Source organism: Felis catus, chromosome B4 (genome assembly GCF_018350175.1).
Source record: "Felis catus isolate Fca126 chromosome B4, F.catus_Fca126_mat1.0, whole genome shotgun sequence".
In the NCBI taxonomy this organism is placed as follows: domain Eukaryota; kingdom Metazoa; phylum Chordata; class Mammalia; order Carnivora; family Felidae; genus Felis; species Felis catus.
The window spans coordinates 46,203,483-46,223,347 of record NC_058374.1 but is presented as its reverse complement, the minus strand read 5'-3'; the positions used below and the strand labels follow the sequence as shown (position 1 = coordinate 46,223,347).

At 37.9% G+C, this 19,865-nt stretch overlaps 1 protein-coding gene across 3 annotated transcripts in view; it reads left to right on the top strand.

Annotated features, from left to right (window-relative positions):
• LRP6 (LDL receptor related protein 6) overlaps positions 1 to 11,594 on the top strand; it is a 178,778-nt gene extending 167,184 nt beyond the window's left edge. For all 3 annotated transcript variants that reach the window (XM_023256784.2, XM_045061385.1, XM_045061386.1), the window contains 4 exons: positions 1,781 to 2,011; positions 3,272 to 3,408; positions 4,082 to 4,179; positions 6,243 to 11,594. In XM_023256784.2, the coding sequence (XP_023112552.1) occupies positions 1,781 to 2,011; positions 3,272 to 3,408; positions 4,082 to 4,179; positions 6,243 to 6,537 (761 nt within the window). In that variant the 3' untranslated portion in view covers positions 6,538 to 11,594. The remainder of the gene's footprint in view (positions 1 to 1,780; positions 2,012 to 3,271; positions 3,409 to 4,081; positions 4,180 to 6,242) is intronic.
• The last annotated feature ends 8,271 nt before the right edge of the window (positions 11,595 to 19,865 follow it).

The window sequence follows — 19,865 nt, the reverse complement described above, 5'->3', positions numbered from 1 at the left end:
AGTTACGTAGAAGAGGAAAATAGTAGAAGATAGAAGGAAGTCTGGCAAGCACCTGCACCTAAGAGGCAACAGAAGAGAAGGAAGCCAACAAAAGGAAACAGAAAAAAGAAGAATCAGAGACAGTAAAATTAAGAGAGTGGTATCTTAGAAGGATACTGTTTAGACATTTTTGAGAAGAAAACATAGAGCCAGCAGTATTGAATGTTTAGAGAGGTCAGTAAGATGAAGAGTTAGTGAAAATGGCAAATAGGAGAACTCTGACCTTTGCCAGACTAGTTTCACTGTGGCGATGAGGATAGGAGCCTGATTTCAGTGAGTTAGGATGTGACCCAGAGACTAAGCATTGGAGATAGTGAATATAAACTATTGTCTTGACGCTTGGCCTTAGAAAGCAATGCCAAGGCACTGGAAGGGAATTCGATAGATGGCTGCTCACAAGGACTGGGGAGGATCTGTACCCCAGAGTCCACAGACAAAATATGTAACTGACAGCCCCTGCATATTTTGTAATTTAATGATACCATTTTCTTTCATTTCTTTTATTTATTTAATCTATTAGGGGCTGAATTTAACTCTGTGGGTGGGAGATTTAAGGTAAGGTGAAGCAGAAGGAAGGTTTTTTAAAAGATCTGCAGTTGCGAGATACAGTCTGACTATTCGGAATGGAAGGAATTTCCTTCTAAATAGAAGAGTAATACTCTAAATCTGATGAGGCCTTTTGCTGTTTCCCTCTACCTGTAATATTGATGCCACCTGCTTCTAAAGGTTCAGATAGCTCAGGGATCTGATGAAGGTGAATGCCACGGGCAGGGTCTTCCTCTGGTTCTCTCATGCTCTCACCTTTCTAAGTCCTCACGCACTCAGGTACCAGACACCTTATGTTTCTTGCCCTCAGGCAACTAGACTTACCCTGAAGGTACCAGCATATTGGGCCTGAGAGCTAATGTTCATCTTTAGCCTATATGTCACTTCACCAGGCCTATATGTCACTTTTCAAACCTAAAATCAGGCTCAGAGCTCGTGCCTTGCTGGTGCAGAGTTGGCTTCTTTGTCATTCCAGTTAAAACATTTGATGACTTTTCTAGGTACATCCCTTTTGGCCCTAAAATTTTCTCTGAAATTTCAAAATAACCCTGTTATTTTATGATATACAAAATGAAGTAGGATGAGGCGCCTGGCTGGCTCAGTTGGAGGAGCATGCGACTCTTGATCTCGGGGTCGGGAGTTTGAGCCCCATGTTGGGTGTAGAGATTACTTAAATAAATAAATAATTTAAAAAAATAAGGTAGGATGGGGTGCCTGGATGGCTCAGTCAGTTGAGCGTCTGACTTCGGCTCAGGTCATGATCTCGCGGTCTGTGAGTTCGAGCCCCACGTCGGGCTCTGTGCTGTCAGCTCAGAACCTGGAGCCTGCTTCGGATTCCGTGTCTCCCTCTCTCTCTGCCCCTCCCCCACTCATGCTCTGTCTGTCTGTCTCTCTGTCTCTCTTTCTCTCTCTCTCTGTCAAAAATAAACATTAAAAAAAATAAAGTAGGATATATTTTAACTGTCTCTGTATTAAAGCTTAATGATTAAGTATAATTCACTTACATCTTTGTTATCAGTTTGCAGATATACTTCTCAGTGTATTGTTTTATTTCTGTCTTCGCTTAAGGATAGTTCATTTTGATTTCTAATGGTATTTATATACCCATAGGGCATGGTGTACATCTATTCATAATAACTATTTTGAGTCTGCAGTTGTTTCTCCGTTATATAACTGTACTGCATTCTCATTTTAGATCCAACTGAGGAACCAGCTCCACAGGCCACCAATACAGTTGGTTCAGTTATTGGAGTAATTGTCACCATTTTTGTGTCTGGAACCATATACTTCATCTGCCAGAGAATGTTGTGTCCACGTATGAAGGGAGATGGGGAAACCATGACTAATGATTATGTAGTTCATGGACCAGCTTCTGTGCCGCTTGGTTATGTGCCACACCCAAGTTCTCTGTCAGGATCCCTTCCAGGTGAGCTAAGACTGATCCATTGAGAATCAAGTCTTGGGTCCTGGCAACATTGCCAAGTTTCCTTTATAGAAACAAGATACTGCCTAGAGTCTGTTTCAAACTAGACTCCTTTGGGTTTAAAAAATTATAAGAATAAATATTTTATTTTACTTTTAGCACTATCTCTTTATACAGAAGATCTTAGATTTTAGTAGAAATTGTCCAAAAAACATAAAGCAAATATGTACACATTTATATACACTGATTGCATTTACTGCATGCACTACATATACTGCATTTCTGGATGTACTCTACTGAAAGTGAAAGCTAGACATTTGGTAAAGCGTCATAAACCACAAGTCCTTTAGGTGCACTATTAGGAGACCTCAGGACCACTGAGGACAGGAATTGAAGGTACAAAAAAATAGATTAGGATTCCTTTTCAGCAAATAAAGATTTGGAAATAGCTGGGTTGACAGCAGGTTTGTTTTGGCATAGCCAAGTAGCCAGAAATTCTGTGTACTTGAGTAGACGATATTGCTCTAGCAACGTACAGCTTTCTTTTAGTGCTTTCTGGTGCCCATAGTGAAAAGAAGCCCCCACCCCCCATTATTTTAATGAATATGGAGAAGGAGTTACCCGGCAAAAGCTGTCAGAAAATAAGAACTTATTCTGGGTGTAACTCTTAAGTAAACAGGATTTTGAAACTGTTAATGATAATGATTCCTTATTTTGCTATACCTATTTTCAGTTAGTGGAATATGGGAAGTCACTTGGGAAAAAATAGAATTCTGGCATTGGTGGTTGTGATTCCAACAACATTTGCATACATTAGATGAAAAAGATGAAAAATCTCCCATACTTTGTATTCATGCCCTTAAAAGTGGATTTAGTTTCCTTTTGAGCACATCTCTTGTTTAATCTACCCTGCTTTACAGCCTCCACTCTCCATAGGCCTTTTCTTCTGCAAATCCTCTAAAGTTGAAAACTTCTTATTTTGAAGAGTGCTGCTTCTGTCCTTGGGGGGAAGGGATGGGAGCTATTCTTGGCCTTGTTCTAGGCCAGCTCTCAGTGGAAGTGTTCACTTCTAGAGAACATTCGTTTCCCTTCTGCATTAAGCATTTTCAATTATTGTTAGGAAACGAGAGCACAAATTGTTTTAAAATCAAACTCTTTGGCTATTGGTATTTGTAATCCTAGTATTAAATAAAAATATTTTATACATAAAAATAATTTGTATAGATCTTAATCATCTTCAGTATTTATCTGCCTTCATTTTAGGAATGTCTCGAGGTAAATCAATGATCAGCTCCCTCAGTATCATGGGGGGAAGCAGTGGACCCCCTTATGACCGAGCTCATGTCACAGGAGCATCATCAAGTAGTTCTTCAAGCACCAAAGGCACTTACTTCCCTGCAGTAAGCAGTCTGTTTTCCTTTGTTTCACTTTGAATGCTAAGGATAAATAGGATCCTAGACTTTTAACTTCTTTAAATGTGTGTGCTTAGTGATGGTAACTTAGAAAGTTTTTTAGTATACTATTTAGGCATATAAGGCTCCTAGGAAAGATTTGCCACCACCATGCAAGCACTTTTAAAGTCTTTACGTTTACTGTGTATTAACCAGCATATTTGAAGGCACTAGACAGTAATTTCATATTTTGGGTAAAAATAGAACTGCTAAATAGTATCTCCTGAGAGACTTAGGATGACCTTCATTCTGTAACCTCCCAAAAAAGGAAGCATGCCTGCTATTTCTCCTACGTCAGTGATTTTTCTCTAAACGTTTATAATTTAAAAAAATCAGAACCCTATTGTGCTGAACTTAAACCAGTGACTTACAGATTATAGATTTTCTGCTTATTACCTTGCACTGTTTAGCCATGATGAAATTGTATCTTAAGGAGTAGAGAGCCCCACTCCTGAAGCACTATTTGAGGTCAGTTCTTTGAAAGAAAGATTGTGCTAACTGTGTAAGGGAAAGGAATACAAACAGATGAAGGAAGAGAGTGTAAAGAAAGTCTAATGGTCTTTATCTGGCATTATTATTATTATAATAATTATTGTAATAATTTAATTATTGTTCCATTTAGATTTTGAACCCTCCGCCATCCCCAGCCACAGAGCGATCACATTACACTATGGAATTTGGTTATTCTTCAAATAGTCCTTCCACTCATAGGTCCTACAGGTAAGATAAGTGGAAGTATTTATTAGGAGAAAGAAGTAGTGGGTTTGATGTAGCCCTACATAAATAGATGATGGTCACTGAGAGAGATTAGGCATCTTGTCTTGATAATGCTGATGTTGTCCCTACCGCACATCCTTTTCTTTTGAGGCATTACAGATTTTTTTAGAGAGAGTCACAAGTGTTAACTTTATAATAATGAAGTAGAGTCAGCTCCCAATACTGCTTTGGCAGTATTGTAGGGAAAAGTTACCCACCAAAATAACTGATTACAAAATGGGCTACTGCTCAGGTTAGCTTTGTTTGGTGGCCTAGGAATGGAATATTGACATAGGACTGGAGTTCAAAGAGTTGTGAGAGCTGTAAAATTGCAGGGGTGGGTGCAAAGAGCACAGAATTTGAGAGAAGTTGGGAGAAGCTTAAGTTCAGCCCTTGCTTCAGTATTACACCATCTGGAATGAAGAATTCTTCATAAAGTTGCCTGGAATAAATCACAACTCACTAAAATAAATGAAATCTATTTGTAGGACAAAATGGGGACATTTTCCCCTTGTGCTGATCTGTGTCTGTAGAGCATGTTAAGCAGGAGAAGGACCAGTGTTTACCTTACTCTTTCCATCTTGTTTCAAAGGCCAGCAGAAAGTCAGCGGCTTGATACTCTCTGTGTTAACCTAGTGCTGTGTTTATCAGTGTCCCTCAAGTGCCTATTATCTTCTAGTTAAGTGTTTCCTAGACTTCCAGTCAAATTGCCCTGATAAAACCGTACAGATAGGTAGAAATCAAGTGAAACTGTTGATAGTATCTTACTCAGAATTCCCATTTCAGTTTATATACATAAGATTAAGGCCTGATTCTGAACTGATACTTTTGTGTTTTATTGTAAATTGCTTTCCTTGCCACTAGTTTGTTCTAAAAAGCCGAAAGAGAAAGCAGAAACCTCAAAACTGAAAAAAACAAAATGAAAGACCCCAAATTTTTATTTTTAAAAAGTTATTTCTTTAAATTGAATAAAACATTGTTTCATTAAAATGATCATAATTGCATCAAAAACATTTCTTACTTGACCATTTCCCACGTCTCAAATTAAGCCCAGTTTCTTTCTTCTGAGTCACTTTTCATTATTTGTTGAGATTCTTGTCTGAACTGGAATGTAAAAGAATTTTGTTGATTTTCTTTCCTTTTTTCCTAGCTTTTTTTTTGTTTTTTTTTAACATGAAAATGGAAGTGTTTGGCCTTTTAGTTGAGCCTAGAATGTTCATCAAGGCTCAAACCTGATTGGACAGAAAGATAAAACCTAAAAAGTGCTATGACCTCATGTCAATATTGGTAGTAAAACCGCTTGAGAACCTGCTCAGCAGGTCGTGTAATCTTTAGCCATTTGTTTTGAGACCAACCCTGGGTGCTAGCAGATGGTTTCTGTGTTGGCATGGGGTCTTGTGGCACACTCTGTAGCACTGGGTGTTTAGTGGATTGTTACCTCAGCTTTGCACGTGCTCTTGCCCCTCTTTTGTCACTTTGGCGACGGAGTATATAAAGAAACCTTGATTGGGATAAATATGAAATAAGATCAGCTTTACTATATTTCAAATGTAAATGCTATAAAGTTACAGATAGAAGTGAGAGCTAGCACTTTGAAATGAGCGCTTCCTTTCACTAGTGTGTTCGTCTCTTTTCAATGCCTTTTTTATTAGTTAGCCATGCTGCAAACTTGCTGAACTTGAAAAGGCAGAACAACAAGAAATAAATTAGGTCTCAGTCGGTTAAACGTCCGACTTCGGTTTGGGTCATGATCTCACAGTTCTTGGGTTTGAGCCCCGCGTTGGGTTGTGCTTGACAGCGCAGAGCCTGGAGCCTGCTGTGAGTTCTGTGTCTCCCTCTCTCTCTCCCCCTCTGTTGCTCATGCTCTGTCTCTCAAAAATAAAGAAATATCAAGAAAAATTTTTTAATTGTAGTAGTGTATGATTTTCAACCTGAAGTTTACATCTAATACTTCTGTATTCTGATAGAGAAGAAACTGCTTTTCTATAAAACTAAGTGTCTGCTTCTTGATTTTCTCCCCCTACCAGCTACAGGCCATATAGCTACCGGCACTTTGCACCCCCTACCACACCCTGCAGCACAGATGTCTGTGACAGTGACTATGCTCCCAGCCGGAGGATGACCTCAGTGACAACGGCCAAGGGCTACACTAGTGACTTGAACTATGACTCAGAGCCTGTGCCCCCGCCTCCCACGCCCCGAAGCCAATACTTGTCAGCAGAAGAGAACTATGAAAGCTGCCCACCCTCTCCATACACAGAGAGGAGCTACTCTCATCACCTCTACCCACCACCACCCTCCCCCTGTACAGACTCCTCCTGAGGAGGGGCCCTCCTCCTCTGACTGCCTCCAACGCAAAAATGTAAATACAAATTTGGTTGAGATCTGGAGGGGGGGAGGGAGCTATTAGAGAAAGATGAGGCAGACCATGTACAGTTAAAAATTATAAATGGGGTAGGGAATACTGGAGATATTTGTACAGAAGAAAAGGATATTTATATATTTTCTTAAAACAGCAGATTTGCTGCTTGTGCCATAAAAATTTGTATAAAAAATAAATTTGTACTAAAAGTTTTATTTTTGCAAACTGAATACACAAAGCATGCCTTAAACCCAGTGAAGTGACTGAGTACAAAGGAAACAGGAATAATAAAGGCATCACTGACCAGGAATGTCTGGGCTTTATTAATACCAAAAAAAGAGAGAGAGAAAGAGAAGAAGAAGAAGAAGAAAAATTCAAGTCCATCTCAGAGCAGCAAACCATAGATACTTGGAAGTAGCCAAATAGCCTTCATGTTAGCTAACATTTGAGGGCCAATAAGTTTAAGAAATCACAAAAGGAAAAAGAAAAAAAGGTATTAAAACTAACTTTGGACAAAGGGCTTTATTTTCTCTAGGAATCCCATTATTTTAGTGAGGAAAATAGGTCTTTATAAAAATCCCTTCTGGGTGTTGCCATTGGAGGAGATGAGCTGTCCAGTCAGATGGTGTGGGGCTCTTTGTGTGTGCAAGTCTTCTGTCCCTACCTTAGAACCCACAGCCTCTGTCAGAAGAATTCGTTTTTTCTCTAGGTGTTTTTACCTTGCTTCCTCCCCCAGCAGCTTTGTAGGCCATTTTGCCAAGATATCACGATTTATTCAAAGCTTTTTTTATCTGAGGATTGATAAAATGGAATTTTCTAAATTAAGGTTTCATTTTAATATTTCTACTAGCTCTGTTCCTCTGTAGGCTTAGCTCTTCAGTTTGACTGATGTTTTTGCTTAATGATCAAAGGTTAGACATATTAGTGCTCCTCTTCCAAGATTGTTTTAATGCTCATTAAAATATCTTTTCACAACACATATAGGCAATGTTTAAGAATTACAAATTTAACCATTATGTTTTGTTGTAAATTAATCATATATCCTTGCAGTACTTTCAGCATATAATACCACAATATGAAATCATTTATATATATATATTTTTTTCTAGTAAAACATTTAAATATGTTCCAGTTAGAGACAATCTATTTAAAAAGAGAATTTTTTTGTTATCATTAGGTTTTCCCTTTATTAACTGTTTGTGACATTTTCATGTTCTTTAGGCCAATTTTTCTGAGTGATGTCTACATACATACCTCTTCTAATGTGTGACGTGACTTTAATATCTTCCTGTTACCCAATGTGAATGTTAGATTGTTTTCAAATTATCCACAAATTATTCTTATAATCACCTCTTATATATTTTTGTGTGTTCTCTCTTATCCTGTTATGGATTAAGATGATTTAACAAATTTAACAATGTGGATTAAACGAGAAGGCCAACCGTTGACTTCTCAGCTGTCAGAACTTGGGTGGAGGGGAGTAACGGAAGGCTCTTCTGCCACCTGCCTGACCTGCGTGGTCCTGGGGCTGCTGCGTCTTCAGCTCTTAGGGCTGACGTGTGGAATGATTCTAGCACTGCTCTGCCACCTTGCCAGAAGTTAGTTTCCTGCTTTTTACATTTTTCCAGCACTTCTCTGCTAAAACTGAATGTGTTTTTAAACTAATGTATTTTTACCTTAACAGATGTTGGTCAGTCAGTTATTTGAATGATTTCTTTTTTTTTTTTTTTTTTTTTTTTTTAAATTCTGTCTTGCTGAGGCCTCTCTGGATTTCAGGGCCCAAGAGAAAACCATGGAAGAAAAGATTCAGACTTTTGGCAGGGGTGAAGTAACTTTATAAGCAATTAAAAATACCTGAGGAAACTTTTTAATGAGAAAAAATGTGGTTTCAGAATAATGCTTAGATTGTCAGGGGCACCTTCTATGAATCAGGTGCCCTTGTTTGCATATAAATAAATGGTGATCCATCAGTGTCTTGCATTAACTCTTCCTGTCGGTGGAACAAAGTGCTCACAGTCTAACAGAATGGACACTGGAGTTGCATTCTGTGACACGGGGGCCTCTGACACTTAAATGAAGATGGAAAGGTTAGCAATAACTGGGTATCAATTAGAATTTAAGAATTCTATATGTTTACATTTTTTAATGTGCATCTTTATCCGGTGGGCTTCCCATGTGGAAACTTGCACTATAACGAATTAAGAAGAATATTGCCTTGTTATATCTCAGTTCAAGTGCTTGTACTGCGATGGCAATGGCCTCTTCTTGCAAAATACTGATTTGTGTGCCAATTTGTTTGAAATTATTTGAAGGCAGTTCCGCTTAATCTCAGGGTCCTCTTTCTTGGATAGTTGAGATGGATTCTTAATATTGGGGGGGGTGTACCTTTAAATGAGAGAATTGTCAAAATTCGGGAAAGATTGGCCCTCGGGCTACATGGACAGTTAAGCTTAAGTAACAAACTATCTTGATTAGTATTAAACACAAGAGGTTTAATTGGAAAAACTGAAGATAAAAAATAAACATGAGCACAAATCAGGGGGAAAGTGGATAAAGGTTTTGAATTTGATGTATTGCTATATTCACTATCCATGAGGGTAAAATGAATAAAATGTCATTATTTTCCTTAAATACTTAAGTATTTAATTTTGAACACCGGTCTTAAAGCATGTCTAGTTAGTGATGTGATTAAAATTATCTGAGAAATGAACTCTGGCATCGTATACTTTGTGCTTATGCGCTATAGTAGGCTCACCTTCATTGAGGTGGTCTTTTATAACTTTGAACTTGGCTCCTGCAGAACCCTGGTCTTCTGAACAGTGGCCCAAGGGGTTTTGCTGCTTAAATCAGATAATGGCATATTCACAAGAAAAAAAAAAAGCTAAGGGATAGAATTTCTCAGTATTAATTTTTCTCTCGTGAAATATTATTACGCCTTTGACCTTTGCTGCCCCTCTTCTATAGCAGCATATGTGAGATGTCTGTCCAGCAGAACATTAGTTATTTTAACTATCTTAATTTTAATATAACAGTACTTTGAGATATATCAAGAAGTATCTGACACTTGAGAATATCTGTTCTAAAGGGATGATATATATTTAGAAATGAAGACTTTACAGTACATTTTCATCTAATAGGCCAATAATTTGGGGGCAGAGCTTTTGAGCAGTAAAATTTTAGCTTGACTGAGGATTATATATTTGTTCATCATTTTAAAACACTCTGAAGTCAATAATTTGTAGAAGGCCAACTCCAACTTTGATAATACACAAAAATCTCTACCATCTGTGTTAGGTAGCAATTAATTTGGGGGAGGAATCTTTTTGTTTTGCCATAAAGGCCTATTAATGAAGACTACTTCAAGTAGAGTTAGTAGCTATGGCTTACCTACCTAGCCTGTTAAATGCGTCTGTGTGTGTTTATGTAACCTTATACCAGTAATCCTAGTAGAGACTACTTCTGGTACCAGAGAGGCTTACTGTAGGCAGGTTGGCTCCTCTGTGATAGTTGTGCTAGTCTAGTCAGTCATGTGCCTAGATTTGATTCCTAGAAATGTAGTTTTTAAAATTGTTTTTTCTCTTGCTGAGGGAAAACTTGCCACTTCATTGATTTGCATGCCGTAAGGGCTTCGTATTGGTTACCATTACACATCTAACAAAATTCAGAAGCAAAAATCTTGGGCTTTTCATACCCCAGATATGCCATGCTTTTAATAAGCTTTAAGTCTGTATAATGACATACATCGTATGTTTGGGGTGTGGATTTGAGTATGTGAATATCAGTTGGCCAACAAATGTTAGGGCATCCACAAATGAGACTATACACTAAGTGTAGACAGGGACTGAGTCATAAGTTTATAATCAAGTGTTGTTTAAAACATGTTCTCAGAATTCTTAAACTCAAACTTAATTTTATTTGGTATTCCTTTCTTTATCCCGAGCCTGAAATGAGCCAAGAGAAATAACAGATGATTTTAGAAAGTACTGGTAGCATATGTGTGGTTTCTGACTTCTGGGATGGCATCATTTTATACTAGTCTCAAAATTTGCCTTTTGAAATTTTCAGTTTCAGGAGATAACATTTTACATTTATAGTTCTTAAATTATGAGCATTGTGAATCCATATACTCAGGATATTTCTGTTGGACTTGATTCTGCATCTCATGAAACTAATAAGCCTGCACCTGAGTAGAAGGGGAGGTAGATTCTTCGGTCTTACTGACGATCCTCACCCTCCTTCAGTCCAGGTAATTTTACTTGGTTTTTCATTTTCATAAAGCATCCTTAAGCTATTGCTAAGTTTATTGCTGTAAACAATTCTCATGACTTTACAGATAGAACTATAAACAATGATTTCCTGTACTCAGAGTATAGACCTAACGAAAACTTTTACATTTCCACCATTATCTAGGGTTTACCCAAAAGTCTACACCAAAGATGTAGAGACAATGTGCTTTTTGCTTATGCTTAACTGTCCATTTTTTTTTAACAAATATAAGAAGGCCAGGGATATATATATCACATATGTATGATATGTATATATATATCAATGCATAAATATGAATATTAAAAGGAAAAGAAAGTGAATAAATCTAATTTTACATGAAATTAAGTATCTGGGGTTAGTAGGAAAATGTAAAAAGAAGAGGATACCAAGAGCTTAAGCTGGACTAGCCTTATTTGCAAGTGAAGGATCTGGTGCTGCTTTCAGATGTTTATCCTTTGTGTTTTTAAATTTTTTTCTTAAGCTTTAATCTTTGTTATTGTCTTAAAGTCAGCTGGTGTTTCTTGTTCATGGACTTTGGTACGATGGTGCTTTGCAAGGATGTATTTATATTTAAATGGCCAACATTTGGTCAGCCCTTGTCCACTATTCACTTCCCCCTTTTTGTAAAATAAGTGCTTTAATTGTAAACTGTATAAAAATACCTTGTATAAATCCCCTTTTGATTATTACAATAAGCTGAGTTGTAACAAATGAAATGTTGATTTTTATAATAAAACAGTGGAAAATAAAAGTGTCAATTCTTTTCAGCAAGAAATTAAAATAGCTGATTGTTCATTGCTGTGACTTGCATTTCAGAGGCAACAAAACCCACTTTTATTGTTTGTATTTCAAATAAAATACAACTTTGGAAGAGAGGTTTGAGCATAGTTCAGTGCTGCCCATACCTGTGATTGGGAACAGATAATAAGGGAAATATTTTGTGTTTCCTGCTCTTGTTTTCAGTAAACTCCTGGAAGGAGCCTGCTGTAGACTCTGAACCTCCCCCCTCTCGAAATTAGCTTTACAAATGAACATTGCTCTTCCTGACACAAAGCCCAATATGATACGAGGATACCGAAGGAGCCGCAGAATATACCCCTTCAAAATACGCCACTGTGATTCAGGTGGGCACTTTAAAAACAGCAAATACAGATAGAGGCTTTCTCTGAGCTCCCCTTGTCTGTCTAAAGACCGATCCTCCAAAAGGAGCACAGTTGTCATAAACCATAAATCCCCTCCCTGGGAGCTTGATCAACCAGGGAAAAATGATTCTTCTCCCTGGAGAGAAGACTAGGGAAAATAGCCAAACTTCGTCCCGACTGTCACACCTCCCACCTATTCTTCTAAGGACCCATTTTTCGTCTTTCCTAAAATCACTTCCTACTTACTCTTCCCTAAGAGGCCTACATCTTCCCTCCCCTTTTCCTATTCATACGGTAGTTAAGCCTGAATTGTAAGCCATCTAGGGGAGTTTCTCACTTTTCCCTGGGTATCTCCCATGTATATGTAAGTTAATACATGTTATTTTCTGTCTGTTTTGTTCATCTGTTTCTTATTACAAGGGTCTCGGCTAAGAGCAGAAGGGTAGACAAAGTTACTATTCTCCCCTACAACATTTAACATGAGAGTGAATGGAAAAACCAGTGAGAACTCACAGCTACCAGATCCCTGCTTGGGTCTAAGTTTGCTGGTTTGATAGGAAGAGAGGAAAGCTTTATTATTTGGCATTAGTTAAGCTCAAACATCAGGGGGTTAAGTGGAACAAATGTTAGTGTAAAGTCTTCTCTCTGAGACTCTTAAGTGAGCTTACCTTGACTTCTTTGCTGACCCCTCCCATTCTTTTCTTTGGAAAACAAAGTTGTGCTGTTCCCAGTGGAGTCCAAGAAAGGAAAGACAGAACCGAGGTTGCTTTGCCTGATTTAAAGGCAGGCTCAAGAGTGGGAAGGACAGTGTAAGTTGTTTTGGACTTTTCTCTACCCAGGTAAGTTTTCTGCTAAGTTAATACGTACGGTCTTTCTTTTAATTCTTTGTGTACAGTTGCAGTATTTCTGCAAATGTCAATTAAAGGATGAATTACTGTTGACAGGGTCCGTCCGGGACATGATACCCCAAAATGCGACACGTTAGCATAGTGAGTATTTCAAGGAATTCGAGAAATGGCATGTGCAGGAAGAACCCTCTGACCTTTCCCTGAAGCAGGTCGTTAACCCTAATGTGAGAAGTGCCCTCCCTGTACACAGAGGTAAGGGGGCATCCTTATCTCAGAAGAGAAAGGAACAAAAAGGAACCTGAACAAACAGGCCTTGCTAAGTTTGCCCCCATTTATTACACATAGCTCATACTCTTTGTTCGATCATATCTTTCCATGACTTTGCGGTTCTCATCAAACCTAGCATAAAACACAGGTTTAACCATTTCTTTGGGTTTTCATTTCTTTATGAGGGCTCCTGTGTCACTTAAAAGACATTTGTATGCTTTTCTCTTGTTAATCTCTTATGTTACAGGGATCCAACTCAAGAACTTAGAAGATACTTTTCCTTTCTTACAATGTGCTCTGATTTCTGGTTCCATTTATTTGTACTACCATGCCGTCTTCTAACACCACCAACCCCACCACCACCTGTCCCCCGCACCCCGAAAATTCTCCACCCAAGATTTGCATTTGTAACTTCAGCTTTCATCACCGTATAAAGCCAATCTTTCCCAATTAAGAGACTAAAAATAAAGGATTATTTTGCTAAGATTTGTCCAGCATTTACTGTTGCACCAAATATCCCCTCTGTCTCCCCCTTAATGTAATAAACCAACCGATTAACACCTAAGCTAGACAGGAAACGTCCAGTTTGAGTATGAAAAACTCCAGTGCAAAATTTTGATCAGAGGCAGTTGGCAGTGGGTGGAGGGAAAAGGACATTAAATTACGATTGAGATTCTAATCTTTGTTCCATTTTAATTAACTGCCAAGGCATGCCTGAACTCATTTAATCTCTCCGTATTTGTTGGCATAAGGCTCTGATAGAGTTTTCCCAAGTTCTTGGGAAGGACTTGGGAAGGGTTAAGGGAATCAAGTTTTATACAGTGCTGTGATTCTCATGACAGGGTTTTTAAGAACTCAATGTAGATCTGGAGCTATTTATATTTTCTATTATGTCAATTTTTGTCATTTATGTCTTTCAAGGAATTTGTCCATTTCCTCTTAAGTAGTCAGCTTATTGGCATAAAAGCGTCTCTTCTCCTTTCAATGCCTGTTTCCATTTCTGACATTGGTAATTTGTGTCTTGGTCAAACTGAAGGTGTATTGATATTCTTGATCTTTTAAAAAAAAAAAAAATTTGCTCTGGAGCGCCTGGGTGGCTCAGTCGGTAAAACGTCCCACTCTTTATTTTGGCTCAGGTCATGAACTCAAGGTTCGTGAGACCGAGCCCTGCGTCACTGGACTGTGTGCTGGGCATGGAGCCTGCTTAAGATTCCCTCCCTCCCTTTCCCTCTGCCCCTCTGCTGCTTGCACTCTCTCTCTAAAAAATAATAGCAATTTTTTAAAAAATCAGCTCTTGTTCTAATTCTTCTCTGTTGTATGTTCATTTTCTGTTTCATTGTTGTCTGCTCATTATTTCCTTCCTTTAACTTATTTGGATTAAATATGCTAGTTGCTTAAGATAAAAGCTTAAGTCACTGATTTTAGACATTTTTTTTCTGATAAAAATATTTAAAGCTGTAGGTTTCTCTATGCATACTTTAGCCGCATCCCACAAATCTTGGTGTTTTCATTATCACTCAGTTCAAAACACTTTCTAATTTCACTTGTAATTTCTTTGAACCCTAGATTACATAAAAGTATGTTTAATTTCTAAATATTTGGGGATTTTCCAGATACCATTTTGTTGTTTTTAGATTTAATTCCATAATGATCATAGGTCCTCTGTATGAGTTTAACTCTTTAAAATTTATTGAGACTTGTTTTACCAGCCAGACTACGGTCTATCACAGTGCATGTTTTATGGGCACTTGAGTACTATTAAAAAGGAAAATCACAGGTCCAAAATGGAGTCACTTATGCTAGGCCACATCAACAAACCAGGGTGTAATGCTTAACCTAATTGCAGTTTCAACCTCCCCCAGAAATGTAGTCTTAACCTGTCAGGAATTTTCTAGTCAGCACCAGTAAGGTAATACGTCACATGGGCCCTCTGCATTCCTCAAAGGAAGGACTTCACCCGAAAGAATCCTTTTTTCTGTTTATGACTTCCTTGTCCTGCCTTTAAGAACCTTTCCTTTTCTGTAGCCCTTTGGAGCTCCCCCTCTACTCAGTACAGAGGATGCTGCCAATTCATGAATTGTTCAGTAAAGCCAATTAGATCTTTAAAATGTACTTGGGGGGCGCCTGGGTGGCCCAGTCGGTTGAGCGGCCGACTTCGGCTCGGTTCATGATCTCGCGGTCTGTGAGTTTGAGCCCCACATCGGGCTCTGTGCTGACGGCTCAGAGCCTGGAGCCTGTTTCGGATTCTGTGTCTCCCTCTCTCTAACCCTCCCCCGTTCATGCTCTGTCTCTCTCTGTCTCAAAAATAAATAAACGTTAAAAAAAAAATTTTTTTTTAATGTACTTGGTTGAAAAAAAAAAGATAAAACTTACTTGATTGAATTTTTTCTTATTTAACTATAGTATGCTGTAGTTACATACAGTGTTCAGTAAAGGTCAGTTAGGTCAGTTTGGTTTATACTGTCGTTCAAGTCTTCTATATCTTTGCTGATTTTCTATTCAGTTCTCCTGGGAGAAAAGTGTGGAAATCAACTTTAATTGTGGATTTGTCTGTTTCCCCTTTTAGTTTTGTCAATTTTTGCTTTGAGCTCTGCATAATTTAGGATTATTGTCGTAATAATTCACCTTTTTATTGTTATGTAATGTCCCTCTTTGCCTCCATATTCCTTGACTTGAAGTCCACTTTGATATTAATATACCCATTCCAGCTTTCTGACTAGTTTTGCATTCATTTTTCTATTCTTTTACTTTTAACCTCTCTCTCTTTCATGTTTAGACATAAAATATGTAGTTTGGTCTTCATTTTTATCAATACTATTTCTGCATTTTAATGGCAGTATTTAGCCATTTCCATGTAATGCAATTATTGCTGATTTGATTTGTCTACCATTTTGCTATTTTCTCTTTGTCCCAACTATTCCTTCTTTTTACTCTTCTCTGGCCATCTTTGGAAGAGAGTATCTTTCAGGATTCCATTTTATTTCTACTATTGGCTTACTAGCTATGCTCATGTAGTCATCGCTGTACGATTTACAGTATGCATCTTTAACTTGCTGTAGTCTACATGAAATAATACACCACTTTGCATATAATATGAAACCTTACAACAGTCTCTTTTCATTTTTCCCTTCTAGTCTTTTATGTTTTGTCATACGTGTTCTGCATGTTATGTCATGAGACATTGTTTTTGCTTTAATCAATTTTCTTTTTTAAAATTTAAAAAGATGAGAAAAATATTTTTATTTACCTACATATTATTCTTTGGTGCTCTTCATTCCTTTTTATAGATCTGGGTTTCTAATACAGTTTTCCTTCTGGCTGAAGAAATTTCCTTCAGCATATCTTACAGTGTTGATCTAATCATGATAAATTGTGCCTTTGATTGTCTGAAATGTTGCCATGTTGTCTTAAGAAAATTTATGGCAGCTTTATTGAGGTATAATTGACATACAATAAACTGCATGTATTTGAAGTATGCAGTAATTAATTTTGTGTTTTTATATACACACAAAATAGTAAGACAAGGTAACAACAATTCTATCACCCCAAAATGCTCATGCCCCTCTATAATTCCTTCTTTCCATCCCTCCATTCCAGGCAACCAATGACCTGTTTTCTGTCACAATAAATTAATTGCATTTTCTATAATTTTATATAAGTATATATGTAGGTTATGATTTTTTTTTTTTTTGGTTTTGGTTGAGCTTCTTAGAGATTCATTCATATGCATGTTACAGCATATACTGATAGTTTATTCTTTATATATATATATATAATATACATACATTCATATATATATGAATAGTATCTCATTATATGGATATACCACAATTTGTTTATCCATTCATCTGTTGATGAACATTTGGGTTGTTTTCCATTTAGGGCTTTCACAAATATAGTTACTATATTTGTACTTTATTTTTTTTTAATGTTTTTATTTATTTTTGAAAGAGAGACAGAGACAGAGCATGAGCCAGGGAGGAGCAGAAAGAGAGGGAGACACAGAATCCAAAGCAGGCTCCAGGCTCTAAGCTGTCAGCACAGAGCCGATGTGGGGCTCGAACTCACGAACTGTGAGATCATGACCTGAGCTGAAGTCAGAGGCTTAACTGACTGAGCCACCCAGGCACCCCTATAGTTACTATATTTGGTACAAGTTTTAAACCAATTCATTTCTTTTGAATAAATTCCTTTTTTTTTTTAAGTTTTTTTTTTTAACGTTTATTTCTTTTTGAGAGACAGAGAGAGTGCGAGCAGGGAAGGGGCAGAGAGAGAGGGAGACACAGAATCCGAAGTAGGCTCCAGGCTCTGAGCTGTCAGCAGAGAGCCTGACGTGGGGCTCGAACTCACAAACTGCGAGATCATGACCCGAGCTGAAGTTGGACGCTTAACTGACTGAGCCACCCAGGCGCCCCTATAGTTACTGTATTTGGTACAAGTTTTAGACCAATTCATTTCTTTTGAATAAATTCCTAAGAATGAAATGGTTGGGTCATCTGGTAGATGTTTAACTTTTAAAGAAACTGTGGAAGGGAAGGAAAAATAAGATACAAACAGGGAAGCAAACCATAAGAGACTCTTAAATACACAGAACAAACTGAGGGCTGATGGGGGTGGGGGTTGGGGGCGGGGAAAATGGGTGATGGACATTGAGGAGGGCACTTGTTGGGATGAGCACTGGGTGTTGTATGTAAGTGATGAATCATGGGAATCTACTCCTGAAGCCAAGACTACACTGTATATTAGCTAACTTGACAATAAGTAAAATAAAAGCAAGAGAAAGAGATTGCAATCCCATACTCCGCCCCCCCCCCCCAAAAAAAAGAAAAAGGAACTGCTTAAAATGTTTTCCATTTTGGAAATGTTAAGTTTGCATTCTAGTTTTTTAAATGTTTTAACTTATTTCTTTTGAGAGAGAGAGAGAGAGAGAGAGAGAGAGAGAGTGAGTGCACATGCGAGTGGGAAGGAGGGACAGAGAGAGAGAAGAGAGAGAGAATCCCAAGCAGGCTCCCTGCTATCCATGCTCCATCTCATGAACTGCAAGATCATGACCTGAGCTGAAATCAAGAGTCAGAGGCTTAACCGACTGAGCCACCCAGGTGCACCTACATTCTATTTTTCTTGAGTGAGCTTTGGTAGTGTGTCTCTGAAGAAATTTGTCCATTTCATCTAAGTTGTTGAATTTTTGGCATATGATATTCTCTTATTATCCTTTTAATATCTGTAGAACCTATAGTGATGTTCCCTCTGTTTATTATTGGTAAGTTGCGCCTTTTCTCCTGATCAATCAGGCTAGAGGTGTTACTGATCTCCACAAACCATCTTTTGGTTTCATTACTTTTACACCATTCTGCTTTCTTTCTCTTTATTTCCTTTCTTTTTTATAATTAAAAAAAATTTTTAAGTTCTTTGAGAGAGTGTGTGTGCACATGTGATCTGGGAAAGGGCAGAGAGAGGGAGAGAGATGCTCAGCTCGATCTCATGACCATGAGGTCATGACCTGAGCCAAAATCAAGAGTTGGACGCTCACCTTATTTCTCATCTCTCAGGGCCAATCCTTCATTGCCTGATGCACAATGTCTTGAAAACGGAAAGCTATTCTTTCATATAGCTTGTCTTTTTTTTTTTTCCAGTTGTTTTAAGCAGGAGTTTAAACTCAGTCACTATTACTTCATCTTGGCTGGAAGCTGCAGATGATTTGGAACATTTGGAGAGTTTGTTAAAACTACACGTATCTTGGGCCATACTCCAATCTCATTGATTTACCGGTTATAGCAGTGAGGCTAGGGTATATGATTTTGCAATTGTATATTAAAAGTAGGCCAGGCATTAGATAGACAAAGTTAAATTAGACATAATACTTGTTTACAAAGGCATTTTTGTTAACAGAAGCATTTATAATCCAGTGCAAAAGATGAGTTCTTATGGCATAATGTCTTAAGTATAATGTCCATAAATAGTGTGCTATGGAGCATCTCTATGAAGAAATGTATCCAAATGTAGCCCTATGGCAGCCAAGGGAGGGTTAGCAAATGCTTCCTGGAAGAAATGAAGGAGTGAATTTGGAAGGATGGGCTGGAGTTCATTGAATTAGTGGAAATAAGGGGAAAGGGGACCGGGAGGCAAGGACAGACCAAGTGGAGAAAAAATATCGTTATAAAGGCCCAGAGGTGCAAGGCTGCAAATGCATAATGTAGAATGGTTGAATCAAAGTGGGAGAAGAGGTGATCCCCATTGTCGTCATCCATAAGAAGAAACTCCTTTATCCCGGATGTTTTTCTGACTTTCTGTGTGGGGGCAGGAAGCAAAAGGGAATATTTTTTTTCCCACAGTTACCTGATTTACATTCTTTATTTACCCTTTCCCACAGCTCCAGGTTTGATTCAGCATTACCTAAAACCACCATCCACCATTTATCAACAGTGGTATCAGGGTTTACTAATCATTGATTCTTCCTCTTTCATCCACTCAAGTCACTGTTGATTTCTCAGATTGTCACACTTTATAGATCAAACATAGACTTCCCCTCATCAGCCCCTATCATTTGTGTTTCTTGTAGATTAATTCCACAAGGAGCCCCAAACAATTGCATTCTGAACATCATTTAACGTTAGTTATCTTTTTTTTGTACTTGGATTAAAAAGTACAAGAATACCTTTAATTATCTCCTTAGAGTTTTTACAGTCTTTCCAATGAACAAGTCAGAAAACTATGAAACAATTACACAAAAGCCACGTCACAAGAGTTGTTGAACAAAGAATTTGG